This window comes from Podarcis erhardii (genome assembly GCF_964252035.2).
Source record: "Podarcis erhardii genome assembly, chromosome: 5".
NCBI classification, from domain to species: Eukaryota; Metazoa; Chordata; class Lepidosauria; order Squamata; family Lacertidae; genus Podarcis; species Podarcis erhardii.
In genome coordinates, this window is record NC_138509.1 from 4,274,394 (window position 1) to 4,301,734 (window position 27,341).

General features: G+C 43.3%; 1 protein-coding gene across 1 annotated transcript; it reads right to left on the bottom strand.

Annotated features, from left to right (window-relative positions):
• Positions 1 to 5,782: 5,782 nt before the first annotated feature.
• On the bottom strand, positions 5,783 to 26,249 carry PARVG (parvin gamma). Its single transcript, XM_081861031.1, has 14 exons — positions 25,892 to 26,249; positions 25,561 to 25,607; positions 23,124 to 23,248; positions 22,571 to 22,635; positions 20,224 to 20,326; positions 17,001 to 17,141; positions 15,979 to 16,094; positions 13,005 to 13,060; positions 12,292 to 12,314; positions 11,135 to 11,196; positions 10,967 to 11,035; positions 8,460 to 8,561; positions 6,478 to 6,550; positions 5,783 to 5,863 (listed from the first exon to the last, which is right to left on the bottom strand). Exons 3-14 carry the CDS (start codon positions 23,197 to 23,199, stop codon positions 5,784 to 5,786), a joined length of 966 nt encoding a protein of 321 aa, XP_081717157.1. The 5' UTR covers positions 23,200 to 23,248; positions 25,561 to 25,607; positions 25,892 to 26,249; the 3' UTR covers position 5,783.
• Positions 26,250 to 27,341: the final 1,092 nt, after the last annotated feature.

The window sequence follows — 27,341 nt, forward strand, 5'->3', positions numbered from 1 at the left end:
CATCTTCCTGGAAGCAGACAACAGAACTGTGAGACAGGTGTAAAATACTCAAGCAAGAGTTTTATTTACAACCTTACAAACACAAAGCATGTGGGTATTCTCTTTTGCAGGCAAATTCAAACTGCAACTTCTCCTTTTGTACTCATCACCAGCTGTACCTAAACAGCCTAGAAAACCACACCCAGAACTCACAGAAACAGTTCTTAAAGTGACAATCATCTTTTCAGTTTCTTTGCAGAATGACTCCTAACAAGGAGCACAAGAAGTTGCAGCGTTCTGCAGTGTTTGCAGCAAATGTGAAAGCAACACAAAAAGGAGATCAATACGGTGATCAAACGTGGGACCTTCTGCAATGCAAAGCAGGTGTTCTGCCATCAAGCTTTGCTCTTTCTTCAAATACACAAAGCCTGTGCAGTTTTGCATTTTGGTTGGGAGGGACCCAGAGTGCCAAGCCCCCTGCAATGCAAGCCTCAATGTATTCAATGTGTGTTTCTTAAATATGTATACTTTAACTGCTGATTCTATTAATGTTATGATTCTTTTATGTCTATTTTCAATATAAATAAGGGACGCAGGTGGCGCTGTGGTCTAAACCACTCAGCCTCTTGGGCTTGCCAATCAGAAGGTTGGCGGTTCGAATCCCCGCAATGGGGTGAGCTCCCGTTTCTCAGTCCCTGCTCCTGCCAACCTTGCAGTTCGAAAGCATGTCAAAGTGCAAGTAGATAAATAGGCACTGCTCCAGCGGGAAGGTAAACAGCATTTCTGTGCGCTGCTCTGGTTCGCCAGAAGCGGCTTAGTCATGCTGGCCACATGACCCAGAAAAACTGTCTGTGGAAGCGGCTGGCTCCCTTGGCCTGTAAAGTGAGATGAGCGCCCCAACCGCAGAGTCGTTTGCGACTGGACTTAACTGTCAGGGGTCCCTTACACACAATATAAATACAGTACAACTAACTAAATAAAAGAGAAATGTAAACAGTCTTACACTTCTGCCAAACTCATTCGCTTTTTAAAAATTTGTAATCCATAGTTAATACTGTGCTGATCTGTACAAAGAAAGAAAACCACCTCCCTCCCCACCCCAAGTCTAACATATGATGTAACAGAGATAACTCTCTCTCTCTCACTCTCACTCTCTCTCTCTCAGAAGTTAGCATCCCTTCCAAATCAACACACACACACACCCCCCAGTTTCAAGCTCTACTGGGGCAGAGTTCCCGCTATCAAAGGTCTCAGGGGCTGTTACACAGGCAGAAGCTCCCAGCCAGGGTCCAATCCATACATAATCTTGTTAGACCCAAAACAAAATAAAAAAATTCCTTCCAGTAGCACCTTAAAGACCAACTGAGTTAGTTCTAGGTATGAGCTTTCGTGTGCATGCACACTTCTTCAGATACACTGAAACAGAAGTCACCGGACCTTTCTATATAGTGAGAAGGTGGGGAGGGGTATTACTCAGAAGGGTGGTGGGAATGGGTGATTGGCAGATAGCTGCGATGAGCCTGTTGACGACTCTTAACGACTGCAATAGGTCTAACAGGAAAAAGCAAGGGGTGAGAAGGTGAAAAATGGCTTTGTCATGACCTTCTCACTATATAGAAAGGTCCGGTGACTTCTGTTTCAGTGTATCTGAAGAAGTGTGCATGCACACGAAAGCTCATACCTAGAACTAACTCAGTTGGTCTTTAAGGTGCTACTGGAAGGAATTTTTTTATTTTGTTTTGACCATGGCAGACCAACACGGCTACCTATCTGTAACTTGTTAGACCCAGTCTCTCTGCAAAACTGCTAAATATTCTTCCAAAAATTGGTGCTGGAATCCTCCGTCTGCTTCGGGAGACAACACTGAATCTTGGTGTTTCACTCTCACTTCAAAGCCCCCCTAGGCAGCGCTGCTGTTGCGCCGGGAGCCCGTCTCCACGTGCAGGGGAAACACGTCCCCGGTAGCATCACTATGGTGCCTTATGTCACACTCAGCCCCTCCTTTGTCCCCCCCGCCCCCGCGCCTGAGTAAGCGGGAGCTGCAGGCTTGGTGTGCAAGTTGCCCGGGCGCAAAGGAAAAGGCGCAGACTTCCAAGCAGGCAAGGCGGGCGCACGAGAAAGCTGCCGGAAAGCCCGCGCGCAACCCGGGAGCAGAAGACGCCGGTGCGGAGCATCTCTTCCACGCCAAGCCGCTGGATCCCACGGCTCTATCTGGCCGCCGGGAAGAAGCAGGTGAAGGAGGGGGCGTGGAGGCAGCTGCCCCCCCCCCCCGCTCTGCTCCTCCCTCCCCTCCTGCTGCCGGGCAAGGGCGCCCGAGGTGCAATGGCCCCCACCCCACCAACCACCACCTCCCTCCCCGCCTCTTCTCCGCCTCGGGACGCCCTCCGTCCTGGGCGCCTCTTCGGGACCTCATCCTCGCCGCCCCCCCCCCAAGCCAAGGCAGCCCCTCGCAGACCCCACCCAGGGCCAGATTTACGTATATGCTAAACAAGCTATAGCTTAGGGCCCTAATCTCTTGCCCCCCCCCCCAAAAAAAAATGTAAAGGGGGGAAAAAGATATGACACAGCAATATTAGTCATAGCACTAGCATAGCATGTACATTTCCAAAATATAAGATAAAAAAAAAAAAACCTACATACAGCAAGTATTTCGTGCTGTGTAGGCTCCTATGATGTAATTAGGTACATAAATTACCATATAGTATATATTCAACACACAAAAAGTGGCAATTTGTTGTTGACGAAGGACAGCTGGACATATAAAGGGCCTCATTACCTTCAGTCAAACCTCAGTCCGGCCCTGAGCATGACTAAACTACATCTGGCGCAACGGGACAGCGTGACGGAAACCAGAGCACACAGAAACACCATTTACTTCCCGCCACAGCTGTGGGTGATGGGAGCTTAGGGATGCAGGTGGTGCTGTGAGTTAAACCACAGAGCCTAGGACGTGCTGATCAGAAGGTCGGCGGTTCGAATCCCCACAATGTGGTGAGCTCCCATTGCTCGGTCCCTGCTCCTGCCAACCTAGCAGTTCGAAAGCACGTCAAAGTGCAAGTAGATAAATAGGGACCGCTCCGGCAGGAAGGTAAACGGTGTTTCTGTGCGCTGCTCTGGTTTACCAGACCCACATGACCCAGAAGCTGTACGCCGGCTCTCTTGGCCAGTAAAGCGAGATGAGCGCCGCAACCCCAGAGTTGGTCACAACTGGACCTAATGGTCAGGGGTCCCTTTACCTTTACAGCGGTAGCTATTTATCTACAGTGGTACCTCAGGTTACATACGCTTCAGGTTACAGACTCCGCTAACCCAGAAATAGTACCTCAGGTTAAGAACTTTGCTTCAGAATGAGAACAGAAATCGCATGGCGGTGTGGCGGCAGTAGGAGGCCCCATTAGCTAAAGTGGTGCTTCAAGTTAAGAACAGTTTCAGGTTAAGAACGGACCTCTGTAATGAATTAAGTACATAACCAGAGGTACCACTGTACTTGCACTGGTGTGCTTTCGAACTGCTAGGTTGGCGAAACAACAGGAACTCACCCCGTCGCGGGGACCTTCTGATTGGCAAGCCTCCGACCTTCTGATTGCTTAAAATGCGCCACAAAAACATTGAGAAACATTCAGTTCTACATTTGTTCTATTTGTTAATTCTTTTTATTTTCATTCACTGAAAAGGCAGTTACTGCACAAATTACCTTTCATGTTACTACTGCATTATCTGGGATACCAGAAGTCTTTATTAGCCATTATGCTAAGCAAGCCACAGCTGGGCATTCAGTGAGTTTGTGGTTGGTGCGCATCTCTGGCTGTCTCTGCACAGCGCCCACTTATCCTTCAGGCATTACTAAAAAGAATTTAGTCTTTCTTATGAATATAAGCAAAGCCAATAAATTAAGACAATTCTTTAGCTGATCTCTTGACCCTAGGATAATGTGCAACAAGAAATTATGCAGAATGGCAATCACACAATGGTAATCAATGTAATCAAGTGTAGGTCCAAGAAGTGTGGCTCAGAATCGGGACCCATTAATTCAGGTTTTGCAAAATTCCTAGAGGTCTTGAGTGGGATACTAATTCACCTCTCAAGTAGTCCCTTTCTGGTAAGAACATTTGTGAGGTTGGAAGAGATTAAAAATTTATATTTAGTACGCTTCCAGATGTTAGTGTAGTACAACTCATGGCAAGTGGGGCCAAAGGGAGCCAGAATCCAATAACATCTGGAGGGCCACAGATTTACCACCCCTGCTGTAAAGAGTACTAAATAAATATTTTTAAAAAGTTAAATAAAACATAATACGGTTATTTGATTTCTGCTTTTTATAGTTTTGTATTTGTAAAACAAGCAGTTCAAAACCTGCAATGTGATCTTCCTATCTTGATTCACAATACCTATGGAGAAACATGACAGGCAAAAACAAAAGCACTGAGACTATTCACCATTCTTCATAAACATTTTTGGTTGTACTGAAAAGCTCCCCTTTGAATATTTTTCTTCTATGAAATCCTCTGCACCAGAAACTTTTTATTGATATACATGCAGACATCTTGGGAGAAATTATGGGGAAATAATTAAATTTGGAGGAAAAGCTATGGCCAGGAGATTGCACGTCATCTAAGAACTCTATAGCTATACAAATCTGAATCTTATTAAGGACATCAAAATCGGTGAGGCTATAATACTGGCATCAACAAAAACGCACATATTACTGAACAGTGAATACAGGCATTTACTGGTAATTCTGAAGATTTTAAAATGTGCACAGGGGAATGTGCATAACTAAATGTCAAAGACTACAAAGTGCATTGGGGCATATGGGGATGTTAGGGGAGGGGTAGTACCTCTGTGGGGTAGATATGTCATGCTCCTTCTGCAGTTGTTTGTCCACCTTTGGTCCCCACCATGCACTCCTAGAAGCTGTCAACATATGACAGTGGCCATACCTCAGGAACAGCTTCGACTGGCTGGCTAAACCGGGTGAGGGTAGCCAATGGATTTCAAACCTTCGGTGAGCTAGGGACTGGAGACAGGCTCCAGCCGATTGAGCAGGTGAGACCAATAGTGGATCCAATGGTCAAGAAGGTGGTTTCTGCACGTGCTGTAGAGGGAAGTGAGGTGCAGGTGGGGCTGGTCAACCTGGAAGGTAGCCCTTCTAGGAGAAGGAAAACTCTGATTCTAAACCTTTGCTGCCTTGCAGGATATCTTCATAGCAAGAAAAGACCAAGGAGTAAACCCTATACAAATCCAGAGCAGCATCCCTAAGACTGCTGGATGGTGTCTTGTATGTCCCCTCCCAGCAACTCCTGCAGCCAAGCTGGTGCCAAACATATTGTTCTGCTTTCCTTTCGACCACATCTGCAAGGCTGAGGGGGGTGGTCTTGTCATTTGTGCAGCCCAGGACCTCCAGACACATGGCCCAGGCTTGTGCCTCAGGAAGGCGACTTTGGTGCTGCAAACACAACGGTTTGACTTCACTCCCAGAGGCACACTCCATTGTCTCTCAAGACAGACAGATGCCAACAAGAATACAAACTGCGTTCAGTAGATGTTCAAATGCCATGCTGATTTCTTTCAAGTCTTACCTGCCATTTCCTGCTGACCCTCGTAAAACCTTAAGAATTACCAGTAAATGTCAGCATCCACCAAGTTTAGGTTACTGAAACATATTCTCATCTACGCATACAATATGTATCAGTTGTATGTAGATTCAAAGCATCAAACAATTATTGGCACTGAAAATTAAACTATTCACTGAAAATTAAACTATTCACTAGCAAATATGGCATAGGCTTTTTGATTTCTGTACTTCATGCCTCTTTGGTCTTGTATTTGGAAAACAGGCAGTACAAGACTAGCAACGTGGTCTTCACATCTCGGTTCACGAGATCTGTGAAAACATAAGACAGACAAAAGTAGAATGGGTAAATTATACATCCTTGAGCTAAAGAGGAACAGCCCATATAACACATTGAATCTGCATTCCCTAGAATGGAATGGGGGAACCAAGGCAGCTACCACAAACCCCAAGCTCAGGAGCAGAGGTGACGGTTGGGATTTCGTCTGAACCGGAGGATGGGCATCCAGCCAATCACCATTATGCGTGTCTGCCCAGATCTCCCTCCTGCGTGATGTCCAGAATAATCATCTGTCTCCCCGACAGAACTCCGTGACCCACATCTTCCGACAGTAGGCACACATTAGCAGAGTAAACAAATCATCAACAGAAGCCAGGCCCGAGGTGGGGGCACTAAAGCTACTTTATTCTTGACAGTTCAGAACAAAAGGAACATGTCTCTCTTCATGCTCTTGGAGAGAAGGGAACAAAAGCAATACCAAAACGGAACAGTGAAAGTCAAAACATCCGTTCTCATACTCCAACAAGCTAGTGCTGGAATGTATACAGACATGTGATGATTAACAGTTCCACACATCTGAGAAGTGCCCCTAAGGTGATGTGGAAACATGAAGTGAAAACGCACCCCTTCTTGTACAATGACTAACCTTCAGGGTTGATAGGTACATCCAGCAGGCCTCCGTCCATTAGCAAGTCTACTGCAAGGCTTGCATTGTGTACCTGAGAAGGGTCAACAAAAGAAAAGATGGTGTCAATTCTGGAAAAATTATCGCCAATGGAAAACAACAACATATTACCGTATTTTTCTGTGTATTGGACGCCCCCATGTATAGGATGCCCTGACTTGGTGAAATTTTGGGGGAGAGGATTGCCCAGAGGCTAACAGCCCCACACGTCTAACAGGCCACCTATCAGCTGTTCCCTCGCCGGCAATCACTGAGCTTTTGGGGGGGACAGAGTTGAGCTTGGGGGGGGGGGAGTGGAGAAGCTTTTTTCTATTACTTTTAGCACTTTTCGCCTTTCCCGCAGAGCCTCTGTACAGTATTCTGCTTGCCTCCTCCCACTCTGCCTGCCCTACAGCTGGGAGGGAGGCTGTAGGCAGTCTGTTTTTGCCGTGTGGTGTCTTTGCGCGGCTCCATTTGTGCAGGGGGGTGCAATGTTACACAGGAGGAGTGCAGCAATTGAAATAATATCCCCCTCTGCGCCTTTAACATCAGCGACACATCGCACCTTGCGCTCCTCCTGTGTAACATTGCGCCGCCCGTGCACAAATGGAGCCGCGCAAAGACGCTGCACAGAAAAAACAGATCACACAAGCAGCCTCCCCCATGCAGCCTCTGCCTGTAAGATGGGCAGAGTGGGAGGAAGCAGGCAGACTGAGAATGCCCCACAAGAAAGGCGCAGAGGAGAGAGATATCTTCGATCACTGTGGCCAACATGGCAAAGTCAGGCGAACGCCAAAATGCACACCACCCCAAGAGGGCTATGTGACGGACAGCTGAGCCAGACCAGAGTCTGGTGACGCAGTGCCTCAGAATTCCACCAGAGGGCAGAAGCCTCTCTCTGATTGGCTACCTAGACAGACAGATAAAGGTGGGTGGAGCCAGAACTTTGGGAGGGAGAATAAAGGTTTAAGAGAGAGCAGGAGGAGGAGAAAGAAAGTTGGTCCTGGTTTCTGTGTGTCACATCCACCCAGGGGAAAATATCTACAGCTAGAGAAAGGAGTCTCTGAGCTTAGATAGGAAGACGGTGTTGAGTGTCTTGGGAGAGCATTCAGACAGGAGTTGACCGGAAGGCTGAGTTGGAGCCAGGAGAAGGAGAATATGTGAGGATAAAGTCTCCTTGGGTCTCCTTCCAGTCAGGAGGAGAGAGATCTTCCAGAAAGAGAAGACTCCCAAACCAGGAAAAAAGGGGGGCGTGGGGATCCCCTGGGTCTGTTAGACTGCCAGAGGTATCTCAGGAATATGACTGGTCAAAGGCTGGGAAATGGAGAGAAAGTATCACCTCCTTGTTTAAGAACCAAAGTATTAAGCTGTAACACCTACACAACAACTAAGTTTAGGAACTGAAGTGTAAGCAGTGGAAATAAACTGAGCATCTACCATCTAGTCTAGAAACCTGTAACATCTAACTGAGGAGTAATAACTGAATTAAAGCAGCTGACATTTAAAAGAAGCTGTGCATTTATTACCTTGTTTAGAAGCCGGTATCATCCACTAGATTAAGTATAATTATTAATAAGTTAACAGTTTCCTGAAAGAACATTATCTCCTGACACATCCTTTGTTTTATTAACTTCGTTCTGTAAAACTAATATGTCTTATTTTTTCAACTTCTGCTTGAGTCTCCAAGGATCTAAGTTTACATAAACCACAAAGATAAACTGTGGAGGTTACATGTAGTATATAAGTTGGTGGGTTCTGCCACAGTTGGTAGCCAGAGAGGTGGGATCCGCTTCACTTTGGTGAACAGTGGTGGGATCTGCTACAGGCCGGTTTATTCCCTTTGCATAGGGCACCTAAGAAGCTTGGAAATAATGTGGGGAAATTATTTGTGTGTCCCACCTATTACAGTTTAGGGGCCTCCAAATGTCCTGTACCCACAATTGGGTGCATAAAGAATAACTTACCATTTCTGCAGGGGAACTTGGTTTCAGGAAGAAATCTCCCAGATTCAGGAAATAGCCCTGAAGCTGCCCAATTAGCAAGAGTAAAATAACCCCATCTGCAAACTGGGGGAAAATGAACAGAGGCATTACATTAAAGATTATTAAAATGATCGCAGGGTCAGTTTTGTAATCCACAAGACCTCCATGACATAAAGAACTTTCCTGCTGAACATTTGTTCAAATGTTCAGATATTCATTTAGGAAAACACCAGAAGGTTTTCTATTGGGAATAGTACAGTACCAGGAAGCCTAAAGGAAGAAGACAAGACCTTATATTTATACGCAACAGTAGCCGCAAGGCTATTGATTGCGAAAAATTGGAAAAGCGGTATTGTACCAACAAAAATAGAGTGGCTTGCCAAATTATTGGAGTACTAGAATATATCCAAAACAATGGGAGAAATTAGAAGGATCTCAAATGAGAAGATAGATAGGGACTGGAAGGTGTTTAAAAGATATTTGCAAAACCATATCAAAAAATCAGAACTATTAGAATGAACAAGTTCCGTTTCAAATACTGAAATACTAAATAAGATGGATAACAATGTGTAACAGAAAAGGAAGTATGAAATTAGGTTAAAGGTGTGTGAAAGAAAGTAATAGAAGTGGAAAGAAATTGCAATTGAGTAGATTGGAAGTCAAACACAAAGGTGGGGTGAGGGGTGAAGGGTGGTGGGTGGTGATGGGAAAATGAATTACTCGTGGGATTGAGTGTAGGTATGTTTGAACACTTTTAAGGATTGTATGAAATGTATGTTTGTATGCTTGTATATTTGTAATATATGTGTATTAAAAAAATTTATAAAAAAGAACTTTCCTGCTGGACAGAAGCTTCTTCATATTTGCCCCCCAAATCTTCTGTGTGCAGCAGCCAAAAACAGTCACGCAAAAACTTCTTGAAGTGCTACAATACTATATGTTATATATCACCCACATCTGTATGTTACAGTCTGAATCCAAATTTCAGCACTTTAGGTCCAGTTCATAGGTTATCAGTGTGACAGGTAAGTCATTTATCTCTGGATAGATTCCAGTGCCATTTGAATGAAAGAATCATGTCAACTATATAGATCAAGTTTTAAAGTTGCTTATTATTTTGACAAAAGACAAAATCCAGATAAGGATTTCTCTTAGTGCTGATCTTATGCCAAGAATTAAAAATTCTTTGTAGGTGGAATATATGAAAACCTTTTGCATCGCTTCACTTTCTAGGGTACTAATGTATGTTAGCAGAGAACAGAAAGCTGGACTTGCATCTGGCAAGAACCGATTCAAGTCCCACCTTGGCTGCAGGTGCTGGGCCACTGCACATGTTAGGTCATAGTGAACCTGGGTTTTCCACCAGATGTACATTTCGTGGGAAGCTGTAGCAAATCCCGAGTTCAATGAATATGAATATAGGATACACATGCTTCCAAACACATGCATATCTAATTAATCCATTTAATTTCTATGCATGCAATAAAAAACACCTTAGTTGTGCACCAATGTGGTGTAGTGGTTAGACTAGCACCAGGGAGGTGCAGGTTGAAGCCCCATTAGGCCACAAAGCTCACTCAGTGACCCTTTTAGTCACTATCTTGGAATTTAACTACTTCACTGGTTCATGGAAATGATAAAATAGGAGAAGGAAACTATGTGCATAGCCAGAGCTCCCTGATGGAAGGAAGGAATAATAATGGCATACATAAATTTTAAAAATGGGCTTCCTGCAAGCATCTGAGATATTGAAATGAAGACTCAAATCAAGGAAGCCCTCACTTAGTGTGCTTACTCTCTATAAATTGTTTTTTTAACCATGTGAGGCAGGTGCTCAAAGTTGATTTCCCATCATTTGAAGTAGTCCTTGTTGGGAATTCCATTCCACCCTTTGCTGCAGATATGTGGGATTGTTATTATGTCACATGTCTGTTTACATTCCAGCACAGATTGCTGAATCCTGGGAGCAGAAGTTCCGCTCTGCATTGCTTTTGTTTTCTCTCTCTCTGAGAAGAACAACAAGGAGAGAGGCCATGTTTTTCTTTGTCCTGATTTATGTAGAATAAATGTGTGGTTTAGTACAGTATCCACGCCTCGAGCCTGATCTGTTGTGTGTTTACTCTGTTGAGTAATGTCTGCTCTTGCATGCGCAGCAGCTTGAGTTGCAGACGCACGTCAGAGGAGTATGACTGATGGGTCTCCGCAGCGGCAAGGCTGAGAAGGGAGACGCTTCGGCTGGGGCCAAGCCAGCTGGCGTTTCATCCCCGGTTCCAACAGCCCTGCCCATGAAGGATGCAGCTACATAGTGTACATGTGCTCCACACTGACTTACTATGTGGCCTTCATCAAGTTGCAGCCCCAACCTGTGTTTCCCCATCTGTAAAGGGAAATGCTTAGTGATAGACCTCCAAGGGTTGATGTGAGGGCAAACACCATAAAGCAGTTCATAAATTAAATGCAACATAGGATCATGAGCAGGATATTTTTACCTGAGAGTCAATGTCTTTCACACTTAGTCCTAACTTCCCAACATGTCTGTTGACAAACTTCAAAAATACCTAAAGGAACAGAGAATGGCATTAAATCACTGTTTCTTGGTTATATGTCACATTATAAATTGTCTGGAGGGGAAAAAAACCTGAGGGTGTTTGTTTTACCTCTTTCACTGCATCCACTTTCTCTGGCGCATATGTCATTAATTCATCAAACATTTCAGCTTCTACAGTAAAGTACAGTACCAAATTGATTATTTTCAATATATTTCCCCACATGAGAGTTCTTCTGTATTATGTTTTGCAATGCAGGTCATAATGACCCATATCTTAGCCCAATAACAAAGGAGGATGGAGGTGGAGTGCTCTGCATATGGCTTCTTTGTGGGCTTGTGGGTCTATGCGCCATCCCATCCTCTCAATTGCCTTTTCCTCCCAATGCTGTCATTCTGTACTACAGAAATGTGGGTTGCAATCCTATACCCATTTCTCTGGGAGAAAGCTGTTTTGATCTCAATGAGATTGACTTTTAACTACTTAGGATTGCACCCTTAGACTGGAAATTCCTTGGGACAGGAACCTGTCTTTCTGTATGTTTATTCAATAAAGCATCAAATCTATGAGGGGGGCTCCCTAGATGTTGCTGAACTCCCATCATCCCCCCTGACTATGGCCATGGTGGCTGGGACTGGCGGGAGTTGAAAGTCCAATCAATTCATATGTATTACAGTCAAAGTCAAAGACAACAGAAAGAACGATAATAACACATATAACTACATCAGCACCCGGGGCAGAAGCGGTAGACAAAATTGGAAATGTCATATATACGTTTTAACATTCTTAACATTAAAAGGAATACTCCATCAGCTAAAGTCTGAGATCCAGAGTATAAAATCAGTATTCATTCGCGTCTTTGTCAGCAAGAAGGTATTTCCCATGAGTGGCTAGTTAGTTAGTTTCCTTAATAAAGGTTGAATTAGTTCTTTTCAGCTATCATAGTATAGCAGGCAGTATAAGAGTACGTGGGCAATATATTCAATCTCATCTGAATTACATGGGCACAGCTACAATTATAACGTTATAAGTCTCAACAGCCCCAGGTGACTTTCCAGCTCATACCTAACCTCAGAAGAATTATTTTCTGCTGTGTAGAAATTTAGTAAAACAATGGTAGTTCTTCATATTTAAGAAAGAGCACCAGGAGATTGTCGTTGAGGATGAAGATATGAGGCTTTTTGCAGAGAACAATAACTGCCACAGAGCTTTTCAAAACAGATCATGGTGGAGACACACTGGAATAAGTCCTTAGTCCTGTAACTTACGTGAAGAACTTTCATCAGGTTCCCTAAATACCCAACAAAAGGAAAGATGAGTTAGAAAACAAGCAAATAGGCATCTGAAGTAGTAAGTGGTTGCAGCCCACAGTATCTCAGGTTGAATAGTTAATCTCTGGGCTGCGGCAAGCCTCATGGGGCAGAAGCCTATCCATATTTACTTGGACATAAAATTGCACAGCACTCCAACCTCGGTTATTTTGTGGCAACAGATTCACATGCCTGCCTTTCTAGAATTTGTCACTATGAAATAAGAGACTGAAATATAAAATGTAGCTGTTACCTGAGCCTCTGGCTCAAAAGTCAATAAAGGTTTATCTTATAAGCGTAGTTTCTAATATTAGAAATTGTCTAACATAACAGATTATAAAAGATATTGGTAAGAACAAAGCCATAGAAGGCAAATGGCATTTCTGATGTTTGAAGCCAAGGCGGAAAGAGGCAAGATGTTGTCTGGTGTCATGGTCTGAGCGCAGAAGGAGTCAGGAGCCAGCAAATAAGAGATGAATTGGCACTCATTTCCAAAACCACCTAAATAAAGAACTGTATGGGATTTACAAAAACCAGTACCAAACACAATACATTTTCTATTCTTTGTTAACTTTTATTTGCACAATAAAACTGACACGTAAGTAGAGACAAATGTAATTTCCATCTTTTTTCTTCTCCATTCAGAGTTCAAGGCAAAATTTGTCTTTTACCTGTTCCCGGTGATGTACTCAACTGCATCTTCTGTCTTAAATCCGTTCGCTGTATACTATGAAATAGAAAGAAAGAATACAAAAAGAAGGTATCAACTACTAACTGCAAAAAAAGAAGGAAAGGGGAACAATATACCTCAGGCATGTGCTGTGCAAGATTTCTTTATAGTGAAATATTGGGCATTCCTACACAAAAGGAAGACTGACCAGGTTACTCCCCGGTAACCAGGTATAGGATTGCATCTTAATTATAGCAAAATTTTAGGCAAAATCTACACTTTCTGGGGTCAAACAGAGCATCCTCAACAAAAACACTCCCAACCTTGTGTTTTCTGCCAAAAGGAGAAATGCCATAAGCTTTCCCTCAGCAACTCTCCCCCTGCCACTCCCCATCCCTAGCTATGGGTTCTGAGATGCTTTTGCCTTGAGGGTTTGCAAGGCAGAAAGGCAAAATGTGTGTTTTAATAAATAAATAAGTAAAATTAATAAAGTGGGAGCCGTGGCTGGGGATCTTGCTCCTGGCACTGCAAACACAAACATGCCCCTTGGAATGGCATCAGCAAACATGGAGTGGAGAATCCTGGGTTTGCTTCTGCTCATATAGCTCTGCCCATACTTTGGCAGTGCAACTTCACACGTTTTCTGCCAACAGAATTCCTATAGGATATATGGTTTGTTTGAGTATTTATACAAGTTAGTGCTTAATTGCTTTTTAATGGTTTGAAAAAAATGTTTTTAGCTGTTTCTCTTTTATCTGTAAGCCACTTTGAGTCCCTGTCTGGGGAAAAGGTTGGATCAAGTGCTGGTAAGTTAGTAGTAAATAGTCCTCATTCACACATAGGAAATCACAGCCAAATTGCTCCTCCCCATTCATTCTGCTGCAGTACTGCACTGAGCTAAGTTATGGTTTGGTTTAGCATGTAATCCAGACAAAGCAACAGCTGTAAACCACAGGACAAAGTTTGTCTGGAGACAGTGAAACCCTGAGCTTGGGCTTGGACAACACATTAAGCCAAACTAGCAGAAGAAAGGCCAGGAAGAAGCAAAGGAGCCACAATCTCTTCTCTGGGAGCCTGTATGTTTGCTCGGAGCCATGGTTTAGCTTAGCATTACACATGAGCTTATTAACAGTGTGATAAAATGATGAATTAGTGCAAATTTTGATGTCAGTTATAATATGTATTGCATACATGTATTGCATAATATGTATTGCATACATATTATCTCAGTATATTTACTATATATGCAGTGAACATATGATATCTCAACATCAATTCCAGTGATATTTAATTTTGAGACATGGCATTTGATTTCAGAATTAGTTATTGGACAGTGAACATTTGACAGTATTTGATAGTCAGCATGCAATGTTTAGTTTAATTTAATTGCTGGTATGACAGAAGTGCCTGGTGTGCTCTGGTTCATGGGGTCACGAAGAGTCGGACACGACTAAACGACTAAACAACAACATGCAATGGTATTTAACATTTAACAGATATGGCATTATATGTAATGGTATTTAGTATGTGGTGCTGCTTCAGAGTGGACAGCTTATAACATTCACATCTAATAATAAAATGTCAAGAGAATCATAAGATTATCCATTTCTTTTTGTTAGTTGCTTTTCATTATACAAATAATTCTAAAGCAGATACTATATCAATAAAACACAACCAAGTCATACAACCAGTAAACAATAGAGCACAGTTAAAAGGGGAGAGCACTAACACAGTCAAACAACTATTTATAAAGTGCAGCATCACAGACAAAGCCCAAAGTCTGGGTGAATAAATAGGGCTTTGGTTGGCTTATAAGACTTAGCACCAACTAACTGCAAAGTCCAACGTAATTGAATTTTGTTATAAAAATTCATAGAATCATAGAATCATAGAGTTGGAAGAGACCACAAGGGCCATCGAGTCCAACCCCCTGCCAAGCAGGAAACACCATCAGAGCACTCCTGACATATGGTTGTCAAGCCTCTGCTTAAAGACCTCCAAAGAAGGAGACTCCACCACACTCCTTGGCAGCAAATTCCACTGTCGAACAGCTCTTACTGTCAGGAAGTTCTTCCTAATGTTTAGGTGGAATCTTCTGTCTTGTAGTTTGGATCCATTGCTCCGTGTCCGCTTCTCTGGAGCAGCAGAAAACAACCTTTCTCCCTCCTCTATGTGACATCCTTTTATATATTTGAACATGGCTATCATATCACCCCTTAACCTCCTCTTCTCCAGGCTAAACATGCCCAGCTCCCTTAGCCGTTCCTCATAAGGCATCGTTTCCAGGCCTTTGACCATTTTGGTTGCCCTCCTCTGGACACGTTCCAATTCACGTTAAGGATTTGAGGATTTGAATTTGACATTTTGCATCCATGTTTTTAATATTCCTAATATTAATCAGAGTTCTAGAAACAGCCCTGAGAGGATATTTGTTTGCAATCCACCTTGTACTAGGGTCCATGACACTTCTGATGGAGCTGAGATGGAAGACACAGGGTCTCCCAGGCCTGCCCACTGCCGTGCAGCCTGTCACGTGGGCTGCTGATTCTGTAATAATAATAATTTATAATAATTTGTTCTTTATACCCAGCCCATCTGGCTGGGTTTCCCCAGCCACTCTACAGCTAGGCAAGTGAGAAATAGAAGTGTGGACCTACGAAACCAATCCTGGTCCCACGCCTTCTTCACCAAATCGTGGTGGTTCCACTCTTAACACTATGCTGCAGAATGGTGACATGGTTGCCACAGTGCAAGCAAAAGCACTGTCTCCAAATTCCTCCGCCCCCATCCCTACCCCACAGCACCTCTTTGAGGTCGGTGTGTGGATGAAAACTGGGGCGATGCTTGGCTCCTGTGCCTGCTCCCACAACCATCGCAAGCAGTTTCTCTAACTGCAGCATGCTTGCCTCAGGGTGCAAAGACAATCTTAACAAGCTCAGCAGAGAGCAGAAAGAAAGGGGAAATTGTTCCGTTACCTCTACGTTTATTACATCCACCTTAACGTTCGGAGGTATAGCGAGCTCTGGTTGAAAGTGGCCTGCGATGGCCACCAGAAGATGCAACGTGGACAGCAAGTCCTTCCTGAAGATGGCTAAAATAAGAGCACGAGGCAAACGGATGAAGTGTAAACCAATTAATATTTGGAAATACCATATAAATAAACCGTATCTGGAAATGGTTTAAGTGTTAGCAGATTTCAGTACAATGGTACTCTTTCAAAAGCTGTGGGGGTATGTAGCTCCTGCTGGCGCCGGGGTGGGGGGGGGCTCTTCTTCGACTGGAATAAGTGAGGACGGGGCTTTATAGCCCAGTGGGCTAAGATGTCCTAAACAAATGCACGCTTAGGCTGGCCCTGAGTCTCTGTTCCTCAGAATCCCTCACCAATGGAACCCTTGTTGTTTTAATTAGCAAAATGGTCGTCCTTATGACAGAAGTGTGTGTCTGGAGGACGCTTGGGGCAGTATAAATGCACGCCTTATCAGCAAGGGCCAGGCCATGGAGAGGCAGAGATGGAAACTCGCTTTCCACCTACACTCCATCTTGTCTCCAAGTGCAGCAGTAACTTTCCTCCACAAGAATTAATGCTCATCACTCATTTATCTGGGAGGAAATATCTGCTGCAAGGCTAAACTTGCACTTAGCACCTGGGGACTTCAGCAATTAGGAATCAATGCTGTTTTTATCTGTATAGTCCAGACCTGGGTTTGTTTCTTGGGAAGACTAGGGTGCTGGTGACTGGTTTTTACATAAAATATTACTTTTATGCTGACATATTTTTGTGGGTGGGTGCCTTTGTGTTTCTTCTGCAAATGTTATAAGAAACCTAGCCATGAGTTTGTCTTTGTCAGGAGTTACAACTTTTGTTTGGGGTATTTGGTTCCTTTACTTCCAGTCTAGAGGATCTTCTTCCTTTACACCACTAGATTCCCAAGATAAGAAAAAGGAAGGAGATACATTATTATTCAGTATCTGGTTTGTGTTTTGCATTTGTACATACAGTCTACACTCCATTTCAGTTTGCTTTCTTCTAGCTGTAAACACTGGTTCACAGATTTTAGAATAATTTCAAGTTTAAGCCTTTGTTTCTTCTCTGTCAATGCAATTTCCTCTACTTCCAGACTGAGGGATCCAAGTTGCTCTAGGAGTTGAAAAGAAGACAAGAAAGAAAGATGCAGAATATATAGTCTGACTTCCGGTTCAGCAATTTATTGCAGGGTATTCTAATTCCTCCAGGAAGCCCTGGCACACTTATTTTAATTCACACAACACCAACCTCTAGCATTGTGTACTGAATTTTAAGTGGTGTGAGCCTCTTCCAGAGCCTTTTTGTGCCTGAAAAGCTGTAGACAAGCCTAGCAGCTAATAGGTGTGTGTCCTTCATTCACTTAGGCTTAGGGCATTCAGGGCAACCGTTGAAATGAAAATGAAAGGTCATTGACAAAAGATCCCTTTGTGTATCTTATAGAACACTCAGGGGGTTTGGACTGTAAATACTGTATTGTTAGATTTCTATGATTCCACACTTATCCAAATACCTATTTTTATATGCATTTTTGCCAAATCTACACAATTTTTCGAGCAATTTATCCAACAATGCATTTTGCAAGTGATTTTCACTAATATATGCATGCACAGTTTTGTGTACTGCAAAATTTGAAGCAGTTTGAATGTTGAAGGATAGCTGTTCTTTGGTTCAAGAAGTGCAAATTAGCCACATTTCTCCCCTACCCTAACTCTAAACACACACAAAGAAAAGGTAACAGCAAATACGTAAAGGACTTGTGGCAGGAACCACGAAGCCGTGTGAATTATCAGTCACTGAAGGCTAGCAGTGCCTATGTTTTATCCTTTTCGAGGGTTAGTCTTTGTCTCTGCTTTTCCCCTTCTGCATAAATCCTGCCGTTGGCAAGGCCTTCCTCTCTTTCTTCATTCTATAGTCTTCAAAATTATTTTCTTTTACTTCTCCCTTCCTGTCAGGCTCCCACAATATCTGCTCATGACGGTCACACAAGAACAACATGCTACCATTATGTGTGCATGCATGCTATTTCTGCACAGGATGATCTTGATTCTGTGTGCAAGTGTTTCAAGGATACACTAAGTTGTGGCAGGAACAAATTGCAAGAAAGCCAATACATAGAAAACTAAATTTTCAGAGAGAGTGTGGGAGGAGAAACATGCCATTCAGGACTTCCGGGTTAGCGCGAACGGCTAATGGCGGATTCCCTCCGAGCTCCGGAGGGAATCGGCTCTACTGAGGACGGGTCTTGCCGTGCCGGCGACACGGGGACCCTCAGAAACCGCAGGCGCGGAAGCCTGCGGACTTGGTGACTCGGTGGGCACCTTAAGCGCCCTCCCCGACCCACGAAGAGCCTTTTTAAAGGCTACGGAGAGGGTACGGAGAGTGGCGTGGTGCTGAGAGTAGACCGCTACCTCAGTGGAGTGAAGCCGCAAGCCATGGCCGGAGAGCGCTGACTTTCTTCCCAAAATTTGGACTGGATAACAAAGGACCCGTGAGTAGTGGAATTTGGACTTTAAAAATTTTATCCTGTGAATTCGGCACGATCGGGGGATGTGTTAAAGGGAAGTCCGCACCCCCTCTACTTATAGACGATTTAAAGCAAGGAACGGAGAATTAAGGCTGAATGAATACTGTCTTGATGATTTAAAAGTTTTTCACAAATTTGATAGAAGAAGATTTTGTGCTGGAGAGAAAGGGAATTTTGGAACTTTGTGTGTAATCCCCCCCAAAAACCCGGGAGTGTCCTATTTGGGTGCCGGAGGAAGAAGTGAAAGGAGTTTGACAGCTGTCAAAGAAGCTGTCAAACGGGCGGACAAAGTAAAGAATTTTGTTATTTAACAACTCTTGGAATTAAAGCTGATACATTTGGACTGAGGCGATTGGAAACAAAGTATTGATAATAACAAAGTAACAGATTATTGGAAAAGGACTACTAAATAACTGAAAGCCCCCTAGGGGGAATTAGTGACATTACAATGGCTGCAGAGGGAAAATTACTGGCGGAGATAGAAAAAATGTTCTTTCTCGTGGGAATCCTGCAGGAGCAGAGTATGGCTCTGAGTAAAGTTTTTATGACCTTGAATTCTGAAACAAACAACTCTGCTGAATGCACAAAGGAGACGCATGATAAAAACTCTGCAGCTGAGCAGGAAGAGATGCCTTTGGAATTGACAGAGAAGAAAGAAGGAGTTCAGACACTACAAGTGGAAAATATCAACCAGGAATCTGCATTGTTAGAGCATGAGCAAGAAGACCTTTGGACTACAAACCTGCGAAAGATGAGAAAGAAGAAGAGAGAAGTCCCTGGAGTACTTGGAATATTAAAACTAAAAAGAATAAAGCAACATGATTGGGACTTTCCTCTTGAGTATGGAAAACTAGATGGTCTTCCGCAGCAAACACTCTTTAACATTCTGGATGAAAGAAAAGATGATGTGACTCTGACTGAACTCCTTCGGGGTCTTAGGACCAACAAAGAGGACTACCAACATAGTTGGCAGAGAGGGACTGACAGAGAATCAGACGCCTCGGACGTGAGAAATCCGGGCTAAGAACTATTTTTTGTTTGTTTGGTTTTTTTTGGACATTTGTCTGGGAAGGGACAGAAACCGGGGCAGGGGGGGGAGAGAACAGAACTATAAAATGTTATGTTTTGTTTTACTTGGTCAATGTGACCTATAATTAATATAATAAAGGGAAAATTTGTGGAGGGGAAGTTAGATCGACCTTAAAAAAAAGAAATTAATGATTATAAGAGAATTGGATAAGTTGAATATAGATAAACAAAAAGAATTTAATTTTTAAAAAACAATATGAATATCTTTAAGAGGTTAGGTAAGAACTTGCTGAATTAAATTTGGAACTGGGATGTAAGAGGAGGGGGTGGGGGGAAGTCAATGAAAGTGGGTAAAGAAAATTAGGGTATGTAATTGTATTTGTGTGTTTGTGTGTTCTTGTGTTTGTGTGTGTGTTTGTTGTTATAAAATGTAAAAACCCAATAAAAATTATTTAAAAAAAAAAAAAAGAGAGAAACATGCCATTCAGGCTTCAGAATATTTCAGTTATCTGGTTGATCTGTGTGTAAGCTAAGAAAAAGAACTGGTAATAAATATTAATTATAGGAGGTCACTCTGTAATGAGATTTATTCCACAATACAGGTATTTCCAAATGCCCATATTTAAAACAAAAATGGCTTACCTATGAGATGATGAAGTATTAATCCATCATACATGTCTTGCTCAAGGCTTTTCACCACAATGTGTTCATGCTTCAGAGTCGTGTTAATCCAATCCATAAAGAACTGTGGGGGAAATGTTGTCTTGAATAACAGCATTTGGGTATTTTCTCACTTCTTCTTTTTTTTTAAAAAAAAGAAGAAGATAGAAATCAGATTTACTTCAACAATCTGTGCCAAAGTATCCTAATTCTGTAATTGGTGGTTACTTTAATGTAAAGGTAAAATGGAAGAGCCCTAAATTTAGCATATATGTGTGTGTTTGTAGTTAAATTTCATGCACTTGACAAGAGTGGCATGTTTTTGTGCACTGCTTGGAAATTCTGAATATTAAGCAGCATATAAATTTAGCATATTATCTCCGAATTGCTGAACCATCACCCCAGCATCTTGCAGAGAGGAAGGCCTAGTCTAGTCCACACTTAGCCAGAAAACCAGTGGCAGAGGATGAAGCTCACATTATTGAATGCTCCTCTAAACAAGCAGTCTCTCTGCATGCTGAAAATGGACACGTCAGTAAAAGGGCTAAGCTAGAATCTTCTTTAGTTTTGGAGGTGGAGACCTTTTCTGTATGTGGGAGAGCTAAGCTACTGGCAGTCTGAAGTAGCAATAAGTAGTTTCCTCTCAGCTGGCTTTGACACCCAGAGGGGTGGGTGGGGGGTCTCAAGCTCTTCTGCAGAATACTTTAATAATCCTCGAGTGTTTTCATGAAAGCTTAAAAAATGGTTGAAACAGCTCTGGGCTGCCAGTCCTCTCTTCCCAAGCGAAAGAAAGAAAGAAAGAAAGAAAGAAAGAAAGAAAGAAAGAAAGAAAGAAAGAACCCTTATTTTTAAGAAAGCAAAGATGGTTACGTGCAAGGATGAGGCTTGCTAGGGACAGGGGTGTCATTTCCTGTCAGGGAATTTGGGATCTGTAGCGTCTTCTGCCTCCTAAATCAAATTGTGAGGCAGAGAGAACTACAACTCCCAGGACCATCCCAAGACATTTCGGTCCCTGAGATGAACTACAAAATGATGCCCCTCTCCCCACCAGGGAAGAAGGGATGAGTGAACATCTGCATCAGGAACAAGGGGGAATAAAGATCTACATTGGGATCTGTTGCCCCTGTGGATTCTGCTGCCTGAGATGGCCACCTCACCTTGTCTCATGTATGGGTCGGCCCTGACAGCTCCCATGGTTCCCAAGCATCATTTTCTGCCCAGGAGCCCATAGTTCTCCTAGCAAGTGCTCCTTATCACCTGCACCCCACATTTGCTTGGGGAATGAGAGAGAAAGGGAGAGGGAGAGGGAGAGGGAGAGGGAGAGGGAGAGGGAGAGGGAGAGGGAGAGGGAGAGGGAGAGGGAGAGGGAGAGAGGGAGAGGGAGAGGGAGAGGGAGAGGGAGAGGGAGAGGGAGAGGGAGAGGGAGAGGGAGAGGGAGAGGGAGAGGGAGAGGGAGAGAGAGAGGGAGAGGGAGAGGGAGAGGGAGAGGGAGAGAGAGAGAGAGATGGGCTATTTCAGGCACGTCCAACAGGTAGATCGTGATCTACCAGTAGATCAGTGGACATTTGTGGTAGATCCCTGGCTCCCCCCAAAGAAGCTCAACAACTTTGAACTGAACCCCACAAAATGGGGTAGATCATTGCCAGTTTTTAACTCTGTGAGTAGATCGCAGTCTCTTGGTATTTCTATACTGCTCTCTCATAAAATATCAGAGTGGCATACAGCAATATGAAAGCTTTATGAACCATTGAAAGTGGTACAGAACAATCAATAAAATGACCAGCTAAGGCTGTTCGTGAACATATTTAACAACCCGATAGGTCTGTCTTGAAGAGATGTCTGAAAGTCAAAAGAGAGGATGCCTGCCATGTCTCTGCTGGAAGAGGGTTTCACAGTATGGGAGTGGCGACATGAAATGCTCAACTTCAGATTAAGGCCTGATGGGTCACTTTAACACTGTTGTTAGGAAAGCCCATTCCCCTTCCAGAACTGAAATTCCCAGAATGGTAAACTGTCAATCCTTCTTCCCAGGAAACTCTGGGAATTGTAGTTCTGTGAAGGAAATGGGGCTCTCCAACAACTCTCAGCAGCCTTAGCAAACTTCTGTTCCCAGGCTTCCTTGGGGGGAGCCATGGCTGTTTAGAAGGTATAGGGCAGATGGAGCCCTATTGCTACCCCCAGCCCCCAAGTGAGTTCAGTTAAGAAGAAGGACCAGCCCGCCCAACAAAATATTCCTCAAGTATACTGTTTGTCAACTTGGAATTTTATCTTTGAAAATGCGGTTGTTAAAAAACCATAAGCTAACTAAAATAAGGAGAAAGTGCATTACTGTTTGTAGCGCTTCTAGTTTAGGGTCATTTCGAGAAGTTGGCTTTATGTATTTCCTCTTTTCTCCTAAAAGAGATACAAACAAACAGCAGTTACAATTATACAATCTAACTCACCCAGACCCTGAAAACAACCGTCACCATTTCATCACCAAATTGCCAATTCAAGCAAAAAAGTCTAATAATTTGGACCTGTGAAGGAAGCCCAGCACAGCAGAAGGCAAATGGTCAATATCACAAATTTGAAATTATAATTAAGGGAATACAAAGTGACATAATCTTTTTTAAAGGGTGATCAAGGAGGCACTTCCTAAAAGGAAAGCACATAATAAAAATGATGCCACATTTGTTTGACTTAACGCTGTGATAGATAATCTTCTCAGTTAGGTTAATTTATCAAGTACATTTGCATTTCCTAAACTGGAAATGGCAAGTGGTGGTGGAGACAGCAACCTATCCAACAACGGACTGGATTAGGTCTAGAAATAATATTGAATTAATGAATCTGTTTTGTTCATTTGGTCACACTTTCTATGGTGCCTCTTAACAACATACCTTGTGCAATGTCCTCCTCTTCTGAGAATGGATTGACTTGAAACTCTGGGAAAGCTTTGAGGAAGCTTGGCTCCATTGCTTTTGTTTCCTTCCCCTTGAAAACAGGAAGTCTGGGTTTACTTCCCCTAGAAACCATGGCAGAAAAATACAGGTGAGCAAGCTGTTCCCAGGTGAGAGCAGTTCTAAAGCGGTGGCAAGAATATCTATGTAACTGAAGTAAATGTGTTGATGGGATCTTATTTTGATGACATAAGACTCCAGAGCCCAAGGTGTCTTTTGAAACATTTACCTCCAGTAAAATGGGGGTCTTCTGGGAACAACCTTTGACTATTCAGGGATTCAAATCAGTGGGGGGAGCACAGCAAAACTGATGAAAGGCTTTCACACCAGGCTCACCAACCAAAACAAGCATAAATCCTGGGGAAAGCAAGGACTTTAAAAATGGACTTTACAATAAGAAAATAATTGAGAAGAACGAGGAAGTTGACCATCTGGTATAAATTAAAGCCTGAAATGCCTGATGAAAGATAATATAAATAGGACAGGGAGATGTGGGAGGGTGAGACATGAAATCTACTTTTTTTTTACAATAATGCTGTAACCCACACAACGACTTTCTCTTAACCTTTTGATATTAATACCAGCCACCTTTTGGAACCTCCAGTTCTGATTTAACTCAATATAAAAATGCTCATAAAAGGAAGTCCTAAGAAGAAATATAGAGGAGAATGAGCTCAAGGCTCCCAATTCAGAGCTCAGCAAACACCATGATGCACACATACACATGCATGGATTACACGTCCCTTCAGCTGCAGTTTTCAAGGCTCCCAAAGAAATGTAGGAAGCCTTCCTTCAACACTGCAGCTGGAGTAGCAGAGATGGATGGAGCTTTGGTTCCTCTTGGTTTCTCATTTTTAGAAACTTTAGTCTGGACATTTTCTCATCAGTTTGCAAACATCCTTTTTAAAAAATTGCAAATAATTTTCTCTAATATGTTCATATGCTATTTTGCTAATGTATGCATTTAGGCACAGTTTCCTCTAATGCACACTTCTGTGCATATTTTTTTGGTTGGAGAGAGGCATCAAAAATTCAGAGAAGAATGGATTTCAGTGGATAGTTCTGCTTTGGCTCATGCATCGTTTTGGGAAGTGCAAATTAGGTAGGTTTGCATTAACATGAGAACCAAACCGATCCCCGTCACCTACGAAAACCTGAATAGGAATGTGCAGAGCAGTTCCTGCCTTACAACCTTGGGCACCACACACAGTAATTGGCTTTTTGCAGACTGCCCAGATGTGTGATCTGAGAACAGGAAGCTCAATTTGAGATGTTTCCTCTGTAACGTTCTAAGTATTTCACACTTCCCCTAACTTAAGTAGTGGGAAGTTACAGGGCAGCATTTTTACAAGGCCACTTTTTTATTTTTAGATAAGTACTGAAGACTTACTGTGAACTTTGTAAGAACCACCATTTAGAAATGCCCAGGCTGAGCAGGTGAAGAGAAATCAATGCTTGCTTCTCAGCAATCTTCTGTAGCCAGTTCTCAAAACTTTCTTCCCTCTCCCACATTTGGATACAGTGGTGCCTCTGGTTAAGAATTTAATTTGTTCCGGAGGTCTGTTCTTAACCTGAAACTGTTCTTAACCTGAAGCACCACTTTAGCTAATGAGGCCTGCTGCCGCCGTGCGATTTCTGTTCTCATCCTGAAGCAAAGTTCTTAACCCGAGGTACTATTTCTGGGTTAGCGGAGTCTGTAACCTGAAGCGTCTGTAGCCTGAAGTGTCTGTAACCCGAGGTACCACTGTACTTATGAACTGTTCTTTTCAGCTGCGCTGGACCTGGCAGACAGGTGTGGATTCAGGACAGTTTTAAACTACCCTGATGGCGGATCCTTAACAACTAGAGTAACAACTGGAGAGGCAGTGAAGCGCAGTGGGTAGATTTTGACTGGAGACACCTGCGTTCAAATCACCACTCGTTCTCTCTCAACCCAGCCTCACAGAGCTGTGACAGTCAAGTGGGAGAACCACACATATGCTACTCTGAGCATTCAAATTGGGAAATAAATAAAGAGATTCCTATAGTTCAGCATCAACAAAAAGTCCATGCAAGAACCTAGACAGAGACAGCCATCCCTTTGTCACAGAACAAGAGCAGACACCATCCACAACATCATTTCTTGGGGGGCGGGGGGGGGGGTTGCAGAATATTTTTAGTCAGTCACATTTTATTTATAGCCAATGGCATTTGCAGAATATGAAACTCTGAGCTGTACTTTCATTACTGAAATCAGAAAACCGATGAACTTTATGGCAAAGGCTCAGTTTTTACCCGTAGTTCTAACTGTTATCATTTTTCCTAGTGTTCAGTAGGAGTTTCTGAGTTAGTGCTTTATTAACTATAAACCCCAGAGAAATAGATCAAAACCACTTACTTTTGCAGATTCCACTGAGGAATGTGGACTCACTCTTTTCTTTTCTGCTAAGGATAAAGCAAAGAGAGACAAAAGACTCAGAAATTGTCCCAAAGGGCGTTTTAGGGGGGAAATATTAAAAACTCCTCCAGCATCCAAATCATAGCAACTTTTTTCAGACATGATGCTTAAAAGAAGCAAATAAGCAGCCAGCTGAAAGCAACTTCCTTGTTTTGTTCTGTCCCCAAGACTGAAGCTCGTAAATTTGCAGCAACATTCAACGGCAAGGAGGCTGCATTTATACATAGAGGAACACAGAATGATACTCAAGAAAATCTTTTTAAGTACCAACCTAAATTCCCAAGCAAGATCTTTGGAGAGCTGTACTGAGGCAGGCAATCTATTTTGACCCCATTGGATCAGTTTTGCTTTCAGAATGCTGCCTTTGTGTGTCGCGCAACCAGGGAGAGGAAGTGGCCTGCACATCCTTCCTATAGGTGACATTTCAAAAACAAAACCACCGTTCCTCACACATTAGCGCAACCTATGCATTCCCATATCGTCCAAGAGTCACTATTCACACATACTGGTCTTGCTGGCATCCGTGTGTCTCAATTCCTGGAAACTGCTGTCTCTAGTTAGCTTTTGAGAACAATTGTGAAGCTGCTGCTTCTTTTTATAATAAGTGCTTATAAGTTCTAAGTACATATTCTGCAATAAGTGAAACACTTTCCGTAAATTCAACCAGAGCTAATGTGAGATTAAACAATGCTCTGCCTTTTTAAAAGAGTGCTACTGTCATTTTGCCAACACACCCCATTTCAGAAGAAAGCAAAGGGCAGACTAGAATGGAATAAATTAATGCGACAAACAGAAAACAACAGTGAGCCATCAACAATGTGTTGTTGCAGCAGGTGGGGGGGAGGAGAAGGGGAGGCAGAAGATGCTTAGACAAAAATATATCATTTTCAGCTATGGAAATATTGGTGGATACACATTCCTACCATTCAGAAACGTTATAACTGCTTCCAATGGCCCAAACAAAAATTTGGCAGCAGTTATGGATCTGGATTAAACATATGCATTACAATGGGATCAGTAATGCTGGTGTCGGCAATTGACTTATTTAAAAAAAATATTTGGTCTCCTGTAGGCAGAGCATTGTATCTAATGCTCTATGAGCAAAATTCTGCTTGTGCAACAGGACTTCCCCTTCTCCTCTACTCTATCACACATACCCCCAAAATACTGCTCCAGAGGGGGGTGGCTGTAGAGGAGGGGCACGTTCTGCTGTGCCAGTGGCACCAACTCCAGGGGGACCCGGGCACCCACAAAATTTTTGCTGTGGGTGCCCAGCCTCCGCCCTCCCGCCACTGCATGTCCCCAGCTGCCACCTTGCCTCTGGCTCTCCAGCACCATGGGTGTTACTGGGCCGAGGCCTGCACCTCCACCACAGGGCCTGATCCACCTGTTGGGGCCTGATGCGGCCCTGGACATGCTTCTTTCTGGGATGCAGCCACAGTGGGCCCCAACAGAGGCCCTGCTGTGCAGGCCCCAGCCTAGTCGCTGCCAGAGTGCTCACGCGCCCCATGCCGCAGCGTCATGATGTCACATGACATCATGATGTCACATTGTGCCTCAATGACATGACGTTGCGGTGTGGTGAGCGTGCGCCTGGCACCCAAAGTCTGGTGCCCCAGTCGGCACTTCTGTCTCTTGCGCAAGCAGAACAGTGTTAGATGCATCCGAGGGTCTCCCACACTGAATAGTTGAGCTAGCAAACACTAGCATAGCACATTATT

What these genes read in the sequence shown, in the direction of transcription:
- PARVG (XM_081861031.1), bottom strand. Translation starts at nt 23,199, where the DNA reads ATGGAGCCAAGCTTCCTCAAAGCTTTCCCAGAGTTTCAAGTCAATCCA. An exon ending in ACTGAAATGGAGTGTAGACT is followed by an intron (nt 16,095 to 17,000) that starts GTATGTACAAAT and finishes CTCTTATTTTAG; the next exon opens with CCATCTTCAGGAAGGACTTG. An exon ending in AAGTGGATGCAGTGAAAGAG is followed by an intron (nt 11,036 to 11,134) that starts GTAAAACAAACA and finishes CTGTTCCTTTAG; the next exon opens with GTATTTTTGAAGTTTGTCAA.